Source organism: Carcharhinus amblyrhynchos, chromosome 18, assembly GCF_965287045.1.
Source record: "Carcharhinus amblyrhynchos chromosome 18, sCarAmb.v2.hapA, whole genome shotgun sequence".
In the NCBI taxonomy this organism is placed as follows: domain Eukaryota; kingdom Metazoa; phylum Chordata; class Chondrichthyes; order Carcharhiniformes; family Carcharhinidae; genus Carcharhinus; species Carcharhinus amblyrhynchos.
The window spans coordinates 30,673,281-30,694,999 of NC_137341.1; the positions used below are offsets into that span (position 1 = coordinate 30,673,281).

The 21,719-nt window shown below is 44.5% G+C and overlaps 1 protein-coding gene across 1 annotated transcript in view; it reads right to left on the reverse strand.

Annotated features, from left to right (window-relative positions):
- The window catches only part of LOC145354966 (netrin-3-like), a 229,564-nt gene that overhangs the window by 67,829 nt on the left and 140,016 nt on the right, over nucleotides 1-21,719 (reverse strand). Inside the window, exon 5 of the mRNA XM_080206665.1 lies at nucleotides 4,281-4,334. Within this exon, the coding sequence (XP_080062791.1) occupies nucleotides 4,281-4,334 (54 nt within the window). The remainder of the gene's footprint in view (nucleotides 1-4,280; nucleotides 4,335-21,719) is intronic.

Genomic DNA, 21,719 nt, shown 5'->3' on the forward strand with positions numbered 1-21,719 from the left:
GCAGCTTCTGACATCCCTCCAAACTATCCACAACATCACCAACCTTCGTATCATCGGCGAACTTACTAACCCATCCCTCCACTTCCTCATCCAGGTCCTTTATGAAAATGACAAACAGCAAGGGTCCTAGAACAGATCCCTGGGGCACTCCACCGGTGACCGACCTCCATGCAGAAAAAGACTTGTCCACAACCACTCTCTGCCTTCTGCAGGCAAGCCAGTTCTGGATCCACAAAGCCAAAGCCCCTTGGATCCCACATTCTCTCACCTTCTCAGGAAGTCTTGCACGGGGGACCTTATGAAATGCTTTGCTGAAGTCCATATAAACCACATCCACCGCTCTTCCGTCGTCAATGTGTTCAGTCACATTTTCAAAGAACTCAACTAGGCTCGTAAGGCACGACCTGCCCTTGACAAAGCCGTGCTGACTATTTCTGATCATACTAAACTTCTCGAAATGCTCGTAAATCCTGTCCCTCAGAATCCTCTCCATCAACTTACCGACCACTGAGGTTAGCCTCACCGGTCGGTAATTTCCCGGGCTATCCCTGTTCCCTTTCTTGAAAATAGGAACCACATCCGCAATCCTCCAATCCTCCGGAACCTCTCCCATCTCCATCGATGATGCAAAGATCATCGCCAGGGGCTCTGCAATCACTTCCCTCACCTCTCACAGTAACCTGGGGTACATCCCATCCGGACCCAGCGACTTATCTATCTTGATAGAACTTAAAAGTTCCAACACATCCTCTTTCTTAACGTCCACATACTCAATCTTTTCAGTCCGCCACAAACCTGTAGTACAACCTCCCAGATTACTTTCCACCGTGAATACCGAGGCAAAGTACTCATTAAGCACCTTTGCCATTTCTTCCGATTCCACACAGACTTTTCCCCCTTCACCTTTTATAGATCCTATCTCTTCCCTTCTCATCCTTTTACTCTTCACATATTTGTAGAACGCCTTGGGATTCTCCTTAATCTTACTCGCCAAGGCCTTCTCATGACCCCTTCTGGCTCTCCTAATTTCCTTTCTACAAGCCTTATACTCCTCTAGATCCTTAACATCTCCTAGCTCTCCGAACCTTTTGTACGCCTTTCTTTTCTTCCTGACTAGGTTCATCACAACCTTTGTGCACCACGGTTCCCGCGACCTACCAAAACCTCTTGTCTCATCGGAATGTTGTTGTGCAGAGCTCCAGACAAACATTCCTTGAAAATCTGCCACCTTCCTTCAGTACTTTTCCACAAGAAGACCTCCTTCCAGTTTACTCGTCCAATTGTCTGCCTGATGTCTTCGTATTTCTACATCTAGAAAACATATAGGGACTGGGGCAACTTGGGGGCTGCTGGTCTCTGTACAGTTTTTCCTTGCTAATGAATACCATTTGTGTTCCTGATGAAATCTTTAGCATGCATCATTACACTAGTAATGGTAGAAAGAAAAATAATAAGCAAAACTGGAAAACAGTAGCAACAAAGGCTAAAAGTAACTAAGATCAATGTTTGGAAAAATGTCAAAAAGGCAGAATTAAATTCACTTGGGTGGTGGGGGGGAGGGGGGGGGGGTGATACTCCCAGCCCACTCTGCTGCTGGGAGACTCAAGTGGAGGCCGTTTAGCGGGTTCTCCGCTGGGCGCCATGGCCTCAATGAGTCTCTGGTAGTCAGATTTCCAGCATCGTCAGCTCTGCACCAATTTCTGGCTGTATGATGTATTCAAATCAGGATTGCCATCTCATTAGTGGGCCCGGGACTGAAGTCCCCAGGCCCGTTACAGTCTCTGCCTCCATCAGATGTGTTTCATTTCAGCAGGGTTTACAACAGCTCCCCACTTGCGGGGAGCTGGCAACTGGACCCCACTGGACTGAAGGGAGGCCATCGAGGCCCCACAGGAGATTGGGGATGAGCGGAGTACCCACTAGTCACTGCCAACTGGCAGTGCCAGTCTGACCCCTTGGTACTGCCCAAGGGACAAAGTGGCAATGTCCCGGGAGCATCTTGGCACTGCCCACCGGGGAGTGGGCAGTGAAAAAGGGGCAGGGCTTAATGGGACAGAACCTAATGGGGCGGGAGAGATCCTTGGGGGTGGGAGGGTCCTGCTGCCACTTTGCATTCAGCAGTGACAGAGAGAGGGGGGCCAGCGATCGGGTCTGGCCATCAGGGCAGCGAGGTGAGTTGGGACTTGCGGGGACAGGGGGAGATCAGGACTGTGGGGCGAGTGGGGAGATTAATGCGGGTGAAGGAGTTGGGGAATGAGGGGGTCGAGATTGGCCAGGACATGTCTAGGGAGCCTGCAATTGGGCCGTGGGCAGGTCGGAAGAGCAGCAATGTGCGGGTTGCGGGGCTGGCCAGCAATCAAGCCTCACCAGTCTGTTCTTCATCATCAGCAAACTGATTTGAAAGTGTCATTGAGTAAGTGTCACTTGAGAGTACTGTCAATGACAACTTGCTCACTGACACTCAGTCTGCTGTGCCGCTTGGCTCCTGACCTCATTACAGCACTGATCCTAACATGGACAAAAAAACTGAACTCAAAAAATGAGGTGAGAGTAACTGTCCTTGATATTAAGGTAGCATTTGGCATCAAGGAGCCCTAGCAAAATTGAAGTCAACGGGAATCTGGGAGAAAAGTCTCCACTGGTTGGATTCATCCTGAGTACAAAGGAAGGTGGTTGTGGCTGTTGGAAGCCAATCACCTCAGCCCCAGGACATCATTGCAGGAATTCCTTAGGCCCAACAAATTTAATTAAATCATCTCAGATTCAGAGAATCTAATTATCTCCCTTTGACATTTAATGACATTGCTGTCACTGAGTAACTTACCTCCTGAATCCCCAAATCCTGTCAACCATCTACAAGGCACAAGTCAGGAGTATAATGGAACACTCTTCACTTGCCTGGATAAGTGTAGCTCCAATATCACTCAAGAAGCATGACGCAATCCAGCACAAAGCAGCTGACTTGACTGACACCCCATCTGCCAGTTTCAAAAATTCACTACCTCCAATACTGGTACAAATTGGCAACAGTGCATACAATCTACACTGCAGCAACACACCGAGGCTCCTTCGACAGTACTTTCCAAACCCATGATGTCTACAACTCTACCACCTAGAAGGACAGGACATGGAAAACCACCATTTTCAAGTTTCCCCTCCAAATCACACACCACCTTGACTTGGGACTATATTATTGTCACTGAGTCAAAATCCTGGAACTCCCTAACAGCAGTGTGGGTGTTCCTACAATACATAGACAGCAGCAGTTCAAGAGAGTAGCTCACCACCATCTTCTCAAGGGTAATTAGGGATTAGAATAACAAAAAAATCCCAACAAGGTAGAAGTAAATCTATAAGGCTTAACTGCCTTTACGGACATGAGGATGCAGGGGTGCCAGTCCTGCAAACTAAATGTTCAAAGTGTTCAACATTTCAGAAGGATAAACAAAAAGGAAAAAAGGAGGTGATAGTACGATTAGTAAAATATGAGATCAGTGCATTGGTGAGAGAGGATGTTAGATTGGAATAACAAAATGCGGAATTTGTATGTGTGGAGCTAGGAAACAGCTCTGCATTGCAATGAGGTTGGAGGGAAGTACTGCCGGCACTCTGCAGCTCCGATCTGTGGCAGGGAGGGGGCATAAGAGATCTGAGCTGGGGGGTGGTGGGGGTTGCATTTTCAGGTGATGTGGAGCTTGCAATCGGCCACAGGCCCCCACAATTGCAAGGGGCGGAGGGACGGGGGTGGTGGTCGCAGTTGGTTCAGGCTGCCTGGAGCAGCAATGGCCTGACAGCTCTCTCTCTCTGTCCATCAGACCCCTGCTGTTGGAACTGTGCATGTGCAGAATCAGAGTTGTGCACATGTACATTAGCTTCCTCTACACGCTGTCTGGCGAATTAAGCCCAGCCTGCTGTCTGCAGCAGCTAGAAGCAGTCTACATCATTTTTTCAATGTTTAAGTACATCAGATTGGACATGAAAACTTGCCCAAAAAGTGGATCAAGAACTCTCCCATTTTCACGCTAGCTGGACATTTAGAATCATTTTTGTAAAATTCTGGCTACGGTAACAGAAGCCCACAGTTACATACAGAAAACCACATGGAACCAAAATGAACCACACAGAACCACACAGTCTCACAAATAATATAGTGAGGCTTGTGATCATCTCTATTAGATTCATGTTTATGCACTCAATGTTGCTGCCATCTTATCTTTCTTTAAAGGAAACCTCTGCATTTCATTTTGCTGTAAGACTGGAACCATCTGCTTTTCACTCACCTGCAGGCTCCTCTGTGCTACTTGCTACCCATCGTGGAGACACAGTTGGAATTTCTGTGAAAACAAAAATTGAGAGATGCGTGTGATAGGCAACATGGAGAAAATGCACAGCAATCTCTTAAACTCCTGACCAATCTTATTTTGAAACTTATTGGTCATTCAGAGCTGACCCCAATACCCAATTACACCCTTCCTTCCATGGTGTCTGAATCTTGGCTTGTGGTCAAACTGGATTAGAGAGTGAATGGTCAATTGAAAGGGATGGAGTGAGGAATGGAGTAAGTGGCCAGAGAGCTGAGTTCTTGGTGAAATAAAAATAAAAAATTCTGGAAATACTTATCAGATCAGGTGGAATCTGTGTAGAGAAAAACAGAATTAATTTTAGGTTGATGGCCTTTCATTGGAACTGGAAAAGTTAGAGGTGTGACAGGTTTTAAACAAAGCCAGGGGAGCGATGGAGGTTGAAACACAAAAGGAAAGGGTGAAGACAAGGGAGATTAAATGACAAAAGAGATGATGGTGCAAGGCAAAAGAAGATGGTAATGGGACAAGTAACAAACTAGAAGGTAGGTCTAGAGGAGATCAAAATACAGATCCTGCTGAAAAATGGGAGGACAGGTTTCAATCTGAAATTGTGGAACCCAATGTTGAGTCTGGAAATTGTAAAGTGCCCACTTAAACAATGAAATACTGTTTCTCGAGTTTGCATTGAGCTTCTTTGGAACACTGCAGGAGGCTGAGAACAGAAAGAACAGAGTAAGAGTAAGGTGGAGAATTGAAATGACAAGTGATAGGAAGCACAGGGTCATGCTTGTGGATTGAATTGAGATTCTCAGCAAAGCGGTCACCTGGTCTGTGTTTGGTCTCCCCAGTGGAGAGGAAACCACATTGCAAATAGTGAATATTGTACACTAAACTGAAAAAAGTACAATTATATCACTGTTTGCATAGAAGGAATGTTTGGGACCTTGAACATTGAGAAAGTAAAAAGGCGGGTGTTGCATTTACTGTGCTTGCATGGAAATGTACCGTAGAAAAAGGAGGGAATATTGGGAGTGTCTGAGGAGTGGATCAGGTGGCATGGAGAGAATGGACTTTCAGAATGCTGAAAGGGAAGTGAAGAGGAAAATGTATTTGATGGTGCTTCACACTGGAAGTGGTGGAAATGGCAGAGAATGATCCATAAAATGAGGAAGTTGGAAGATGAGAACAAAGGGAAACCTATTATTATACTAGGAGTGAGGGGGAATAAGTGAGAACAGAAATTTAGGAAAAAGCGTGGAGCTTCCAGTTCTGAGAAAAGATTATCAACCTGAAACATTAACTGTATCACCACAGAAGCTGCAAGAATTATTGAGTATTTCCAACATTTTTGATTTTATATTCATTTTTCCAGCATCTAAAGAATTTTCATTTTGTTCTGCATTTCCTGATGGGAATAATAATGATGGCTTCAATTCTTGCTGATGTCCAGATGAAGAGACCTGTGATTCCTTCCTAACACAGCGGTGATAGGAGCACTGAAGGTCAGTGTCACACAGCGAAGGTGCCACACCACCTATGCACAATTGCCACCAGGTAGTTGTGGAAAGGGAATGGATGGATCTTCAGAAAAGCTCCAAAGATGATGGGAGGAGTATTAGGGAAAATAAACCATTGTTGAAGATGCATTCATGGCATTCAGCTAGTTAGGAATGGAACCATGCAAATTCTCGCCCACAAAGGAAAGAAGTTATAGGATGATCAGTAAAACTACACCTTCTACTATAACATTTTATAAGGTACCTCAAACATTGTGCCCTCTCCAGCTTCCAAATGTGCTATCATAACCCCCTTTAAAAATAAATCATAAACCCCTCTGTCCTACTGTCCATTCACACCTCCCTTTTCTCTCCAGATTCCAGGAACATACTGCCCTTTTTCCCTGCAATTTCATATTTGAATCTGTCTGGTCTAGGATGATATGGTGAATGGGACTTGCTGCCAGTTAAGACATGGTTAGGACAGAGTTTTGACTGACCTCAAGTGTACAGAGGTAGAATCTTGAAGACCAGCCAGGAGTGTGTTGGAATAGTCAAACTGAAGGGTAACCAAGGCATAAATGAGGTTTGAACAGAAGATGAGTTGAGGTAGCAAAGGGTCTGGGTGATGTTAGAGTTGGAAATTGGTTGAAAGTTCAACTTTAGCTCAACTATGATACCAAGGCCGTGAACAGTCTGGTGTAGCCACAGATAGTTGCCAGGGAGAGGGATGGAATTGGTAGCTAGGAACAGAGTTTATACCCACCAACTCAGATAGAGACAGAGGCAAGCTTAGCAGTGGGAGCTGCATGTGATGAGTCACCAGTAATGTGTCTACTGCAGTCAGGGTGTGGGTCAGTGCACATTGGTGCCAGCGCAATGGAGGATGAGGTTACACACAGAGAATGTGATGAGGATGTCAATGGGCCAGCACGTAGGAGAAGGCTGATGGGTAGACAGATACAAATGTTTGTTGCATAAGCAGGTCTGATAGAAAGATGAAAGGTTTTTGACCTGAAATTTTAACTCTCTTTCTTCCTCCACACATGTTGCCAGACCTGTTGAGTATTTTTTAATGTTTTCTGTTTTTATTTCAGATTTCTATCATTTGAACTAATATGTTCTTGAGTTTGATGGAAGGTCAGAGATCACTGTCATGGAGCAGAGAGAAGTCTGGCTATGATTTGGCACAGGGCTTCACACAAAGTATGGAGTTCATCCTTTCCAGCATAGAATTCCTGGCCAACTCCGAGATCCAACCATGATATAGCATCTGATGATCAATGTCTCAGCTTCCACTGCAATACAGACAGGAACCAGATGACTTCTGAGTATTGCAGTGGAAGCTCAGACTGCTGTCATGTATCATCACTGTGGATACCAATATGGAAAGGGTGTCACCACAATCCAGCAATTTAACTTTCCATAATTGCTGATGTTAGAAGTGACAGTGGCTCCATGGGGCACAACTTTACTGTCTACTCTCAGAATGATATCCTCCAGCCACTATCACTCTGCCAGTATTATTGCCTGCAAGCCAGCCATCTTAGATCTCTACCCCCATGCTGAGATGATACAACCTAAATCCAGGCCTTCAAAGACCACATTGTCCAAGGCCCCATGCAGTCTCCCTACTGAATGTCAACAGCTGCCCACCAGTCAATGCTTCAACCATGGGGGTGCACTGCTTAGGGATATTAGAACAGGTCGGGGGTCGTGGGGGAGGGGGGGGGGTGAGGGTGGGGGAGGGTCAGACAGAGAGAGAGGGGAGGAGAGGGGTGTGGAAGGAGGGGTGGCGATGGTGGTGGAGTGGTGTGGCCATGGGAGGCTGCTTAGGTATACTAGGTCAGGCAAGGGCACATGGAAGATGGACACAGAGGAAATCCACAGGTTAAGGTGACTTATAACTTTGGATTAGAAAGGTTATTTTGTGGTGGCTTTTATTTTATTAGTGTGTTTAAGCAGATGAAGTGATGGTCAATAACGGAGGGAAAATAAGTTCTGAGATTATTGCTAAATAGGGAATAGAGGTCATGTTTGCTGATATCACAGTTAGAATCATTGAATCCCTACAGTACAGAAAGAGGCCATTCAGCATCAACCACATCCCACCCAGACTCTATGCCCATAACCCCATGCAATTACCCTAACTAGTTCCCCTGACACTAGAGGGCAATTTAGCATGGCCAATCCACTTAACCTGCACATCTTTGGATTGTGGGAGGAATGATGTGGATATGCCGGCGTTGGACTGGGGTAAACACAGTAAAAAGTCTGACAACACCAGGTTTAAGTCCAACCGATTTATTTGATCGAAACTCACTAGCTTTCAAAGTTTCCCTCTTCTTCAGGTGAATGGAGAGTTCTGGCCTCAGACAGAGCATATAAAGCACAGACAGTTTACAGATTACTGATCAGAATGCAAATCTTTACACCTAACCTGCTGTTCAAGTCCTAAAGTGGCTGACAATGTGAGTGGAAGGAGCACTGATCACAAGTTAAAGAGATGTGTATTGTCTCCAGACAGTATAGTAAGTGAGGTTTTGCAAACCCAGGCAAGTCACGGGGGTTACAGATAGTGCGACATGAACCCAAGATCCCTGTTGAGACCATCCTCATGTGTGCGGAACTTGGCTATCAGTCTCTGCTCAGCGACTCTGCGCTGTCGTGTGTCGTGAAGGCCGCCTTGGAGAATGCTTATCCGAAGGTCAGAGGCTGAATGCCCGTGACCACTGAAGTGTTCGCCAACAGGAAGGGAACAGTCTTGCCTGGTGATTGTCGAGCGATGTTCATCCATCCGTTGTCATAGCGTCTGCATGGTCTCCCCAACGTACCATGCTTCGGGACATCCTTTCTTGCAACGTATCAGGTAGACAACGTTGGCTGAGTACTGCGGATTCTCCAAGGCGGCCTTCATGACACACGACAGTGCAGAGTCGCTGAGCAGAGACTGATAGCCAAGTTCCGCACACATGAGGACGGTCTCAACAGGGAACTTGGGTTCATGTCACACTATCTGTAACCCCCATGACTTGCCTGGGTTTGCAAAACCTCACTTACTGTACTGTCTGGAGACAATACACATCTCTTTAACCTGTGATCAGTGCTCCTTCCACTCACATTGTCGGCCACTTTAGGACTTGAACAGGTTAGGTGTAAAGATTCGCATTCTAATCAGTAATCTGTAAACTGTCTGTGCTTTATATGCTCTGTCTGAGGCCAGAACTCTCCATTCACCTGAAGAAGAGGGAAACCTCAAAAGCTTGTGAGTTTACTATCAAATAAATCGGTTGGACTTAAACCTGGTGTTGTCAGACTTTTTACTTGTGGGAGGAAACCAGAGTGCCCAAAGGAAACCCATGCAGACACGGGGAGAACATGCAGAATCTGCACAGACAGTCACACAAACCAGGAATCAAACCAGGTCCCTGGCGCCATGAGGCAGCACTGCTAACCACTGTGCTGCCTGTAATGAGCCAATCACAGGAACCCCAAAGAGAAGGAGATTTGTTGTTTGTCTCCTCCTTCTCCTTGCTTCCCTCCCTCCTTTTCCTCTTTTCAGCTGGTTGCCATGCAACTGGTAATTTGTATTTTATTGTTTTTTGGGTCTAAATGAATTGTATCCTTATGCAATTTCTTTTGCTGAGCATTAACCTCTTGACCAAGCCATTATTGTAAATGAGAATTGGTTTGCAATTCACTCACTTAGCTAAATGAAGGTTAAATAAAATAATTAAAAATGCCCTCATGTTGGCAAGGCTGGGCAGCATACTACAGACCACAAAAAATCTTGACATGTGCTCTACCAAGTGCTGCAGGGCTCGTCTAGACTGGATCATTAGGGGATGCATTGTTTAAGCCACCCAATGGTCCGCTCTATCACATTGCATGGCTTTTCCTATGTGCATGCTGCCCACGGATGCATAGGATAGAGTCGTGTGCTATGAGGTCAGCAGATAGTCCTTGTCATCCAACAGCTACCCTCTAGTTTGTCAAGTGGCTCATTTTAAAATGGGGCAGGCAAGTGCCACAGGATGAAGGCATCACGTGTTGCCAGAATGCTGAGCACTGAGCCGTTGTATGGATATTGAGGGAGTAGAATTTGTTTTGCTTCAGGTACCACTCACAGCTGACATGCAGCACCTGCAAATCAACATTTGTGCAGTCAGTGGCACCCTGCACCATGAGGAAACCTGCAGTCCTCACAATGCTATGTGCTCACACTGCTCTTCTCTTGGGAGAATGAAATGCATTCAGGCATCTTTGTTATATATTTAATTAGCTGCATGATTGTTTTAAGAGATGGTCACATGATTTGATGGTGATATCATTAGGGTGTTTCACAGGCTGCTGTTTAGTTTCAGTTTCTGTTCTGTGCAGAGAACATCTCTTTCAATGAATCTGTTGTGTGTTACTTTGAATCCACATGTGCAAACCACACATTTTCATTTTTTAAAACCCAGAAACGCGTAACATAGCCAGGACATTACATAATGGAAATTGGCAATGAGGATGAGATTTGGTTTCAGTGAGAACATTGAGAAAAGATCCTAAGTAGAAGTAAAACCATTGTGCACCCTCACACTTTGAATACTAGAAGGCTAGGGAAGAAAATACGGGCTTAATGATTGAAGTGCCAGTGCAGGAAGACCAATTAAGAAATAAGTTCTCTGCGTAGTTTTAAAACCAATGGTTATTCTGATCAGAGAAGGATAAGATTCCAGGCAGTATCTAGCATAATTAAAAAGAAGGGCTGTTTTGCTATACATCTGAGGTCATTTGAATAAAAATACATCAAGTCAATGGTCTCCAGGGTAAAAACAAGAGTACAGGGAAGACAGTTAAGAAAATATATACTGAGCAGTCTCGAGTCACTACAGCCTGCAAGAGAAATGGCAGGTCAATTAGGATCCATGTGCCCTTTCGATTAAGAAAATGAATCATGAAGTTCCAGAGCATTTTCAGTACTTCGTATAGACAAATAAAAATGCAGATGTGTTGCTTTTATCAGCTTTCCTCAGTCCAGTGGGAAGTAAAAGCCTAAATATGCCCCAGTGCTTTGTTCATCTAGCACAGTCAGGAACCAAAATATGATGACAAATTGATAGATATCCTTGAAGGCCACTACTTTCCAAAGCTATTTATCATTGTGGAATAGTTCAAGTTCCACCGAAGGGATCAAGTGGAAGGTAAAAGCTTGCTTAGTTTATGGCAACCTTAAAAAGATTGGACATTGTGAGTTTGGCGAGTCATTAGAAGATGATCATCTATGTGTGGTCTCCAAAATGAGGCTATCCAAAAAAATTGCTTACTGCACATCTTTGGCTTTAAAGATAGCAGTAGAAATTGCAGCGTCAATGAAACTGGCTGCCAAAGAGACTTCAGAATTTGGTGCAGGAATGAAAGTCCACAAGTTGGAAACCGCTGATAAGAAGTCAAAACAGCAACACGCATGTCACAGACGTGCCAAAATGGGCCATTCAGCGAGTGAATGCTGGACCAAGGATAGTCAATGCAGTAATTGTAACAAAAGAGGTCACATTGCAAAAGTTTATTGGGCTAGACAGCTTGCCCTGAGAAGAATATTCAAAGGGAGAATCTGGGTATCTTCAAGAAGAGGAACAAGTTGCATTCTACAAAAATAATTGGCAACATGGAAAAAAAGATATTGGTGCTGCTGTATCTTTAATTCTTGAGACTACTTATCAACAAAAGCTGAAGCTGCTTCTTTTAAAACCATGTGCACAGGACATGCACAGAAGAGATTGTGCCATTAAAAGGTCAACATACAGTTGAGTAGACAGACAATGAAGTTGTCTCTTCATGTGTTTGTGATAATTTTACAGCTCTATTTGGGAGATCATGATTGGAGAGAATAAAGCTTAACTGGAATGCCGTCAACAGATTGGTCAATGTCAAAACAGACCTACAACACTTTCTGGATGAATACAAGGGTGTAATCAAAGAGGCACTTGGCTCAATTAAGGGAGTTCAAGAGACTCAACACAAAGCCTAATAGTCAACTAAAACGTCTTAAAGCAAGTGCAGCCCCATATGCAATTTGTCCCAAGGTCAAAGAAGAATGAATATGACTTGTGAACACTGGTGCATTAGAGCCAGTTACAATGAATGAGTAGGCTACCCTTATAGTACCTATCATGAAATTAGATGATTCAGGTCATTTTTGTAGTGATTTTAAAACAACCCTAAATCCTGTGTGGATCAATATTTGCTTCCTTTAATTGAAGATTTGTTTGTGTTATCAGGTGGGCAGAAATTCAGCAAGATGGATTTTCATGAGCATATTTATAGATGAATGTAACAGCTGAATATCAACCATTGCTTATCAACAATACTCATAAAAGGTTGCTTCATTATAAAAGATTGCCTTTTGAAATAATATTGGTCCATAATATAGGACCATACCGGTCCTATTCCAAAGATCAATTGATCAGATATTAAGTGGTCTCTCTGGTGTACAATGTTACATGGATGATATTCTAATTACAAGGTACAATAAACAGGGGCACTTGAATAGTTGAGAAACAACATTGGAATACCTTCACAAACAAGGACTATGTATCAAGTGTGACATTTTCCAGCCACCAATCTAATATTTGGATCATATTACCTACGTACATCGAGCACCGAAAAGACGGATGCTATTTCAAAAGTAACACCAACTAGTTTTGCGAATATTCTTTATTTTTCACTGTTGGATTATTTGCCTGTGATAGCTTCTTAGGTTCAGAATGTGATGATGTTGTACAATTGATATGGATACATACTTTTTTTGTGTCTTTAAGTGGAATGTTTAAAAATTCAGTTTTATGCTACAGGCAGTTGGTATGTCTGGAGGAATGCAACTGAGAAGCTGAGAGAGTAGGATAATTACTCACTTTAGCCTTGCAAGTGGTAATGTGAACTTTTGTTTACCTAAATTCCACTGGGGTTCCTGCTTAGAGTGATTGATAGGGTCATGTGATGATGTGATTTATGTGCAGTTGTTCACTGTTGTATGAGGAATGTGAAAGCAGAGTAATACTTAGACAAGGACGATGGTAGAATGTCGAGGTTCAACGGGATCTAGGTTTTCTAGTAAATGAGCCATAAAAGGTTAGTATGCAGGTACAGCAAGTAATTAAGAATGTTACTATAATGCTATCCTTCATTACAAGTGGGATTGAACATAAAAGTAAACATGTAATACTTCAGTTAAAAAGGGCATTGATGAGACCATACCTTGAATACTATACAGTTTTGGTCTTCTTACTTAATTTCTATTCCAATGTTCTTCTTGTACCTAGTGGTACATTAAGGCAGACTTTCATCTGTTTCCATAGCTGGTTATTCCTGGAACAGGTCACAACACCAGAGGCCTATAGCTTGAGGGGCACCACTCTGCATTAAGCGTGGCTGAAGTCTCTTCCACTCTCACTGCCAGCCATCGGAATGTTGGAAGATTTTCAAATTGATACTCAACCTGTTTGGCCATGTTACGAATGCACCTTCCTGGGTGGGACTTGAATCCGGAGCTTCTGGCTCAGAATCAGCAATGCAACCCATTGCACCACAAGACCTCCCTCCTTCTTTAAGGAAAGATGTAAATGCATTGGAGGCAGTTTAGAGGAAATTTACTTGATGGCAGAACAGGCTCATGAGGCTAAATGCTCCTATTTCAAATGTTTGTGTGTTCACAACCATCAGATATCCCAAACAGCCTTGCAGCCAATCAAGTGTAATTACTATTGTAATGTAGGAAATCCAGCAGCAAATTTGCATTTGGAAGGTCCCACAGACAGCAAAATACATGATTAGATAATCTGTTTCTGTGATGTCGATATTGGTCAGAAAACTGGGGAGAACTTTTCTTTGAAATAGTGGCTATGGGATCTTTTACATCCACCTGAGAGAACAAATAGGATCTTCATTTAAGGTCTTATCCAAAAGAATAGCATCTTTGACAGTGCAGCACTCCCTTAGTTTTGCACCGGTGCACCAGCCTTGATTGTGTTGAAGTCCTAGAGTGGGTTTGAACGTGAGGCCCCAGAACATATGGGCCAGGATTCTCCCAAAAATAAACTAAGTGCCCAACGGGTAGGAAAATTGGAGAATTTCCCACCCGTTTTTTATGCATATTTAGTGGAATGAATCTCTGGCACTCTACGCATCACAAAGGGCCCCAGAGAGATTCACTACGGTAAGGGGGGATGGGCCACATCTCACTTATGAGGCTGGCAGCATAGTGCATGCGCATTGGCACACTCCATCGCCTCCCGATCGATGGCCCACATGATTTCATCCCAGGCCTCCTCCACCCTCCAAATGCAGACAACCCGATGCCACCCCACCTCCCCCCGCAGATCGCCGGCCCACCCACCCTCCCAACCCCTCTGGGCCTGTCCCGATCTCCCCCCCCCACCCCCCGACAACCATGGCCAGCCTGATCCTCCCCCCCCACCCCACACACAACATATTCTGCTCTAACTCCATTTTCAAGTTTGCTGACAATATCACTGTAGTGGGTCAAATCTCAAACAATGACAAGAAAAAGTACAGGAAAGTGATAAGGGTGCAACGACAATTACCTGTCCTGCAATGTCAGTAAAATGAAGGAGATATTTGCCCCAATCACCTCCCCCTTCCCAAAATCACCGATCCCTAATGCAGAGTACACAGCAGGCTTTCCAACCACTGCCAATCAGCCCTGCCCACTGCCGGAAGTTGGTGGGCAGTGCCAAGGTATCAGGCTGGCACCTCACTGCCCCCAATCTCCTGTGTATGCTTCAATGGCCTCTGTCCCCACAAGCAGTGAGAGCATTTCTGGTCCCCATCGTAGGGGAACAGTTGTAAACCCTACTGTTTGGAACCTCTCCCAGCCTCCCCTTTCTCTACATGGATACAAGGAGGTGCCATTATTGACTGAGGAGGAGGAGAAGGTATGCTCCCTAGGTGTCCTGAAATCATTCTTTCAGGGCACTCGCAGGGTGACCAGGTGCTCCTCACCCCCTCTGCTGATGACTCCAGAGCCTCCAATTTGGCTATCAGATAGGAGACAGAGGGTGGTGGTGGATGGTAAATATTCATCATGGAGTGCAGTTACGAGTGGTGTGCCTCAGGGATCTGTTTTGGGGCCACTGTTGTTTGTAATTTTTATTAATGATCTGGATGAGGGTATAGTTGGGTGGATTAGTAAATTTGCTGATGACACCAAAGTTGGAGGTGTGGTAGATTGTGAGGAAGGGTGTCATAGTCTGCAGGGAGACTTAGATAGGTTGCAGAGCTGGGCCGAGAGGTGGCGGATGGAATTTAATGCGGAGAAGTGTGAGGTAATTCACTTTGGTAGGAGCAACAGATGTGTCGAGTATAGGGCTAACGGGAGGACTTTGAATAGTGTGGATGAACAGAGGGATCTAGGTGTGTGTGTACATAGATCCCTGAAAGTTGGGAATCAAGTAGATAAGGTTGTCAAGAAGGCGTACGGTGTCTTGGCGTTTATTGGTAGGGGGATTGAATTTAGGAGTCGCAGTGTAATGTTGCAACTGTACACTACTCTAGTGCGGCCGCACTTGGAGTACTGTGTGCAGTTCTGGTCCCCGCATTACAAGAAGGATGTGGAGGCGTTGGAGAGGGTGCAGAGGAGGTTTACTAGGATGTTGCCTGGTATGGTGGGGAGGTCCTATGAGGAGAGACTGAGGGATCTAGGGTTGTTTTCGTTGGGAAGAAGGCGGCTAAGAGGGGATCTTATTGAAACATATAAGATGATTAGGGGTTTAGATAGGGTGGATAGCGATAGCCTTTTTCCTCGGATGGAGAAAGCTAGCACGAGGGGGCATGACTTTAAATTAAGGGGGGGTAGCTACAGGACGGATGTCAGGGGTAGGTTCTTTACCCAGCGGGTGGTGAGGGATTGGAATGCCCTGCCTGCTGCAGTTGTAGATGCGTCTAGTTTGGGGGCGTTTAAGAGATCTCTGGATAGGTTTATGGACGAAAAGGGATTGGTATAGGCTAGTGGGTCATTGTTTTTGTAACTGGTCGGCGCAACATCGTGGGCCGAAGGGCCTGTTCTGCGCTGTAATGTTCTATGTTCTATGTTCTATGTTCTAATAGATGATGCTTCCTTTGAAGAGCATATTGTACAGTCATGCTTCATGTCGCATTTTCTGTACCTATAAAGACTTGATTATTTGTAAAGACTTGCATTCCAACCATTATCTTGGAATTGAGTCTCTGTCTATATATGCCGTGTTTGTGAACCCACTACTCCATTCACCTGATGAAGGAGCTGTGCTCCGAAAGCTCATGATACCAAATAAACCTGCTGGACTTTGACCTATGAGACTTCTTATTGTGTCCACCTCAATCCAACACTGGCATCTCTACATCATGCATCATGATTGAGTTGTTACTGAAAGAAGACGATTGAAGGATGTCTCATTTGTGTCGGCAAGAATGAGGAGGTGTGTTAAAAATCAGTCTTTATTGGATGGTAATATGCATGGCTTGATTTGTATTTTCAGGGCAGTATGACACGGCTGCACATGCACATCTGCTTACTTTCCCATAAATGGCATACCAAAGAGATTGACCAAGGTCACTGATGAGCATGAGAAGTCACATGCTACTCCTGTAATCATGGTGCTGTCAATATGATTTGATTTATTGTTAGATATACTGGGATGCAGTGAAAAGTATTATTTCTTGCTGCTTTATAGACAAAACATGAAGTACATTGCGGAAAAGGAAAAGGATAGAGAGTGTTGCAGTCACAGGCAGGGTGAAGACAAAGATCAGCTTAATATATGATAGGGCCAAGGTTTGATTACAGCAAGGAAGAATCTGTTGGTACATGTTTTCAGACTTTTGTGTCTTTTTCCCAGAAGAAGGTGGAAGAGAGTATATCCAGGGTGCATGGGACCTTGATTATGCTGACTGTTTTCCCGAGGCATCAGAAAGTGTAGATGGAGTCAATGGATGGGAGGCTGGTTTGCATGATGGACTGGGCTACGTTCATAACCCTTTGTAGTTTCTTGTGGTTTTGGTCAGAGCAGGAGCCATACCAAGCTGTGATACATCTGGACAGGATGGTGTCTGTGGTGCATCTGCAAAAATTGGTGAGAGTCATAGTGGATATGTCGAATTTCCTTAGCCTTCTGAGAAAGTAAAGGCATTGGTGGGCTTTCTTAACTATAGCATTGGCATGGAAGGTCTAGGGCAGATTGTTAGTGATCTGAACACCTAGCTCTGATGTAGATAGGGACATGTCCTCCACTACATTTCCTGTAAGTAGGAAACTACAACTATCTCCTTCATTTTACTGACATTGATGGAGAGATAATTGTTGTTGCACCCTTATCAGGTTCCTGTAATCTTTCTTGTCATTGTTTGAGATTTGACCAACTACAGTGGTGTCATCACCAAATTTGAAAATGGAGTTAGAGCAGAATTTGGCCACACAGTCTTAAGTGTATAAAGAGTATAGTAAGGGGCTGAGGACACAGCCTTGTGCAGCACCGGTACTGAGAAATAATCATGGAGGAGGTGTCATTACCCATTCTCATCGATTATGGTCCATGGCTTAGGAAATTGAGAATCCAGTTGCAGAGGGAGGAGCAGAGCCTGAGGTCACAGATTTGGAGATGAGTTTTGTTGCGATTATGATGTTGAACACTGAGCTGAAGTCAATAAATAGGAGCCTGACGTAAGCGTCCTTTTTGTCTAGATGTACCAGGATTATGTGTAGGGCCAGAGAGATGGCATTTGCTGTGGACCTGTTACAGTGATAAACAAACTGTGGTGGGTGCAGGCAAGCTGGAAGACCGGAGTAATGTGTGCAAGGGCAATATGGACAATAAGCAGGGATATAGCTCATAGATTAACTGACTTAAGTATCAATTCAAAGCTGGTATCCTAAGGGGAGTCATCACTTTTCCTCCTGTATGAGAACAAGCTATTCCACTTGTCTTCATGGGAATAGAGGATGCGTATACTGAGGTAGTTCCGAATGGAGGCTAGCAAGGTGTGCACACATTCGAAGCAAGCAGAAGTTTACAGGTAAGGAAGTGATTGTCATGTAGATGCCTCATTCCTGGGCAAAATTAATGAAGATAAGGCACTAGCAGGTCTCTCCATGGCTTTGGTAAATGGAAAGCTGCCATGATATCTTTGTCCTCTTCCTCATATTTTTCTCTGTCATTGTCATCTGTGGAGATTAGCAGATCCTCCATGTCTTTGATTAACAATTATTTACCCCTTTGCAACGCAATGTTGTGCATGAAACAGCAGACAATGACAATCCTGGACATCCTCTGTACTGCACTGCTCCAAAAAGTGGCTAAGACATCAGAAGCAAATTTTCAGCAATCCTATGGTTTCTTCTATGACTGCTCTTGTTGAGCCAAGTGCAACAATGTAGTGTTCCTCAATGGTGCTGTGGGAACAACGCCCAGGTATCATGGGCCACATCTAAGGGGATAATCCTTGTCACCCAAGATCCAACTCTGCATTTGTGCAGGGGGCTCAATTGACTAAGGCAGCTGGGAGTCCATTAAAACATATGTGTTGTGAGAGCTCCCTGGGAAATGAACACCCACCTTTTCTGGTGGTCACAGACAACTTGAATGTTGAGGGAGTGAAACCCCTTTCAATTGACAAATGCAGCAAGCTGTTCCCAGAGAACCACTGTTGCAGAAATTTGGGGCTGAAGTCACCTGCTTCAGATGATGAGGAGGAATTTCTTCAGCCAGAGAGTGGTGAATCTGTGGAATTCATTCCGCAGAAGGCTGTGGAGGCCAGGTCATTGAATGTCTTTAAGTCAGAGATAGACAGGTTCTTGATTAATAAGGGGATCAGAGGTTATGGGAAAAGACAGGAGAATGGGGATGAGAAAAATATCAGTCATGATTGAATGGCGGAGCATACTCGATGGGCTGAGTGGCCTAATTTTGCTCCTATGTCTTAGGGTCTTGGAGTGACTGGCATGGGGTTCCCTCCAAAGCCATGGGGCTACAGATTTTGGGAAAGGAACATACACAGTTCAATGACCTCCCAGGGAAGCATTAGACCTCTCCAGCATTTCCTGTCAAACATCTGGAGGTAGTTGGTGTGCATTCAGAAGTGCCAATGCTCTTTGGCAATGAATCCCTGATTGCATTTCTCCAATGCTGGCTGATGGCCTTGTGGCCTAAGTTGTTCTGTGACCAAGGCCAACTGCTGGTGAATCCTCTCCTCCACAGCCCAAGGTTCCAAAAATATTGGATATATGAGACCTACAGCGAATCAACAAAATGAACTGTGTAAAGAAGGCATGCAATAATATGAAAACCTCTGTTGTCATGGCCTTCACCCGCAGAGCAGCGGCAGCTGATTAATGGGAATGCATGATGCTCCCAAGAGCATCAGAACTCCTCGCATCCCACAGTTGCCTCTTCCCACACAGCCTGATCCCCTGCAAGCTCAAACCTTCTTAGCAGCAATGATGATGGAACTAATACTGTGATCCTGCAGTTGCAACCCCTCCACCTCCATCCTTGCTCCATCACCCTCTAGTTTCCTTTGATCTCGCTTGACCCTCCCAACCTCACCCTCAACTTTCCTGCCATGATTTTGGAGCCTCCATCCATCATCCCTGACCCTGCAGTATCTGTCGTCCTTCCTAAGATACCACTGACCTGCCTGCCCTGCAGCTGGATCTGTCCTCTCTGACTGTTGAGCTGCCATATTATGGAATAGCTGCCTCCCTTGGACACAATGGACCAGACCATGCAACGCTGCCCTACAGGTCAGATCTTAGCTCCTTCTGCCACCTCCTTCCCCTCCACCCCCACACATGCTAGTGACTTGCTGTGCTGCCATTTGAAACTCCAACCACCACCACCCTAATGCCTACCCAAACTACTGTGCTGTTTGAGGATCTGAATACTATTGCCATCTCTCTGACATCTCCTCCTTGTCACTGCTATACTGTCCAGCTTCACCTGCTCCCTTCCCCTACACTGTTGAGTTAGACAAACACCAAACCTCACCTCGGATCCAAAGATTGAACAAAGTCACCTGATGCACAATACCTTTAAGCTATTGAAAAACAGGAGGCAGACGATTCCCATGTGCCACAGATTTAATCTTAAGGTAGGGCTTTTCATTTAATGACTATACATGATTAGCAAATGCATGGTCAATAGGTTCTGGGCATTGGATGGAGTGATGCCTGTTCCACTAACAGCATTTCTCACACTCAACCTGATAGCAGAAAACATTGAATTTGGTGTCAAAAGTGATCTGGAGTCAGGAGAAGCAGCAGCGCTACCTCAAACCTTGCAATCTCCCAATCAGTGCCCCTCCAAACTTCACAAAACTCCAAACACTCCCATACAAACTCCACAGTACTCCAATCAACATCCCCAAACTCCACAGTAGCCCCATCGATTACAGCTTCTCAACTCTGCGATCTGGACCCCATCTCTGTGTGGGCAGCTGTGAACTATAGCCCATGCCATACTGAATGTTCAATAAATATTAATGAGGCACAATATGAACTTGTCAGTTTGGTTGGAGTTGTGTCCATAATAACACTTCACCAAAAATATAAGGGCTGATGAATTTCTGCCTCTGAGTGACTATTAGAGTCTGTGATAACACATAGCTAGAGGCAAGTGGGGTTGTGGGAGGAGATTATATGGGTGGGTAGAGTCAATGATAGGGGAGAGTACACATGGGCTATGGGAGGGGTAGCAGTCCAATCTTTGCTCCAGCCTCTGGTACACAGTAAAAAGGTTAAGGATGAGTCATGCTAACACAGTGTGTGGATGGTGCTGCTTAATTAGTCTATCATACGGAGATTAATGTCCCTCTCACAGCAACCAATGAGTTAGCAAGTGTAAGTAATACTTTGACATTTCAGCTTTGAATCTCAGCCAGTCAAGAAAGGAATATATCCAAGTTATTGTCGGAAAGTTTTGACAAAATACAAAGTGCAGCTGGTGTGCAGATCTGAGCCAAGCCTGGAAGCTGTTAAGCAGCCTCTAGTATACAATATGAAATGTAATGAAAGTGCAAGGAATTTTGGGAATGTTGGAACCTTTTGAAAAGGAATGCCGTGCTGCTTTGATTTTTTGATGACTTTGAATCACAGTCAAGGCTGGCCAACAGTAAAGGGATTTTGTCTGTTGGAATTAGCTGGACTCTTTTGGGAAGCACACTGGAGTGAGTGACTGTCAGCAAGCTCTTTAAAACAAACATGAATAACAGAGGGGAAAATGAAAAAATGCAGAAGCAGAGCCATTTTGTGAAAAGGCTGTTTGCAAACACACTCTGGATATAGTACGGAGGTGGGTGCAAATTACCACCGAGTCATGTGAAGTTACAGAATTGTAGCAGGATGAATAATAATTGAAACAAATATATTAATTAGAAAGTTAATGGAGATAATACCTGAATCATTGAATAATTATGTGATCTGAGCACCTCAGTACTTCAGGAACCTGAAGGGGGAGAGAATAATTGCACAGGATAACACTCTTCATCACTGCTCCAACATGAAGAACGAGATAAAACTGAGACGCAGGTGATTTCATTTCTCTTCACTCTCCCATCAAAAACTCTCAGGGAAGTACAGTGCAAGTTACATATTACAGTAAAGCTCCTTCCGATGATGTCCCATCAACACCCCAAGGACATGAAGAGAATGATTAGATACAGTGTAGAGATCCCTCAAAATATAGAATTGCACTGTATTGAAAGATACCTTTCGAACTATTATGGTACACATCTGTACCAATGATGTAGGAAGGAAGAGTGAGGAGATCCTGAAGAGTGAGTATAGAGAGCTTGGTAGGAAGTTAAAAAGCAGGACCCCAAGGGTAGTAATCTCAGGATTGCTACCTGTGCCACGTGCCAGTGAGGGTAAGATGAGGATGCTCAG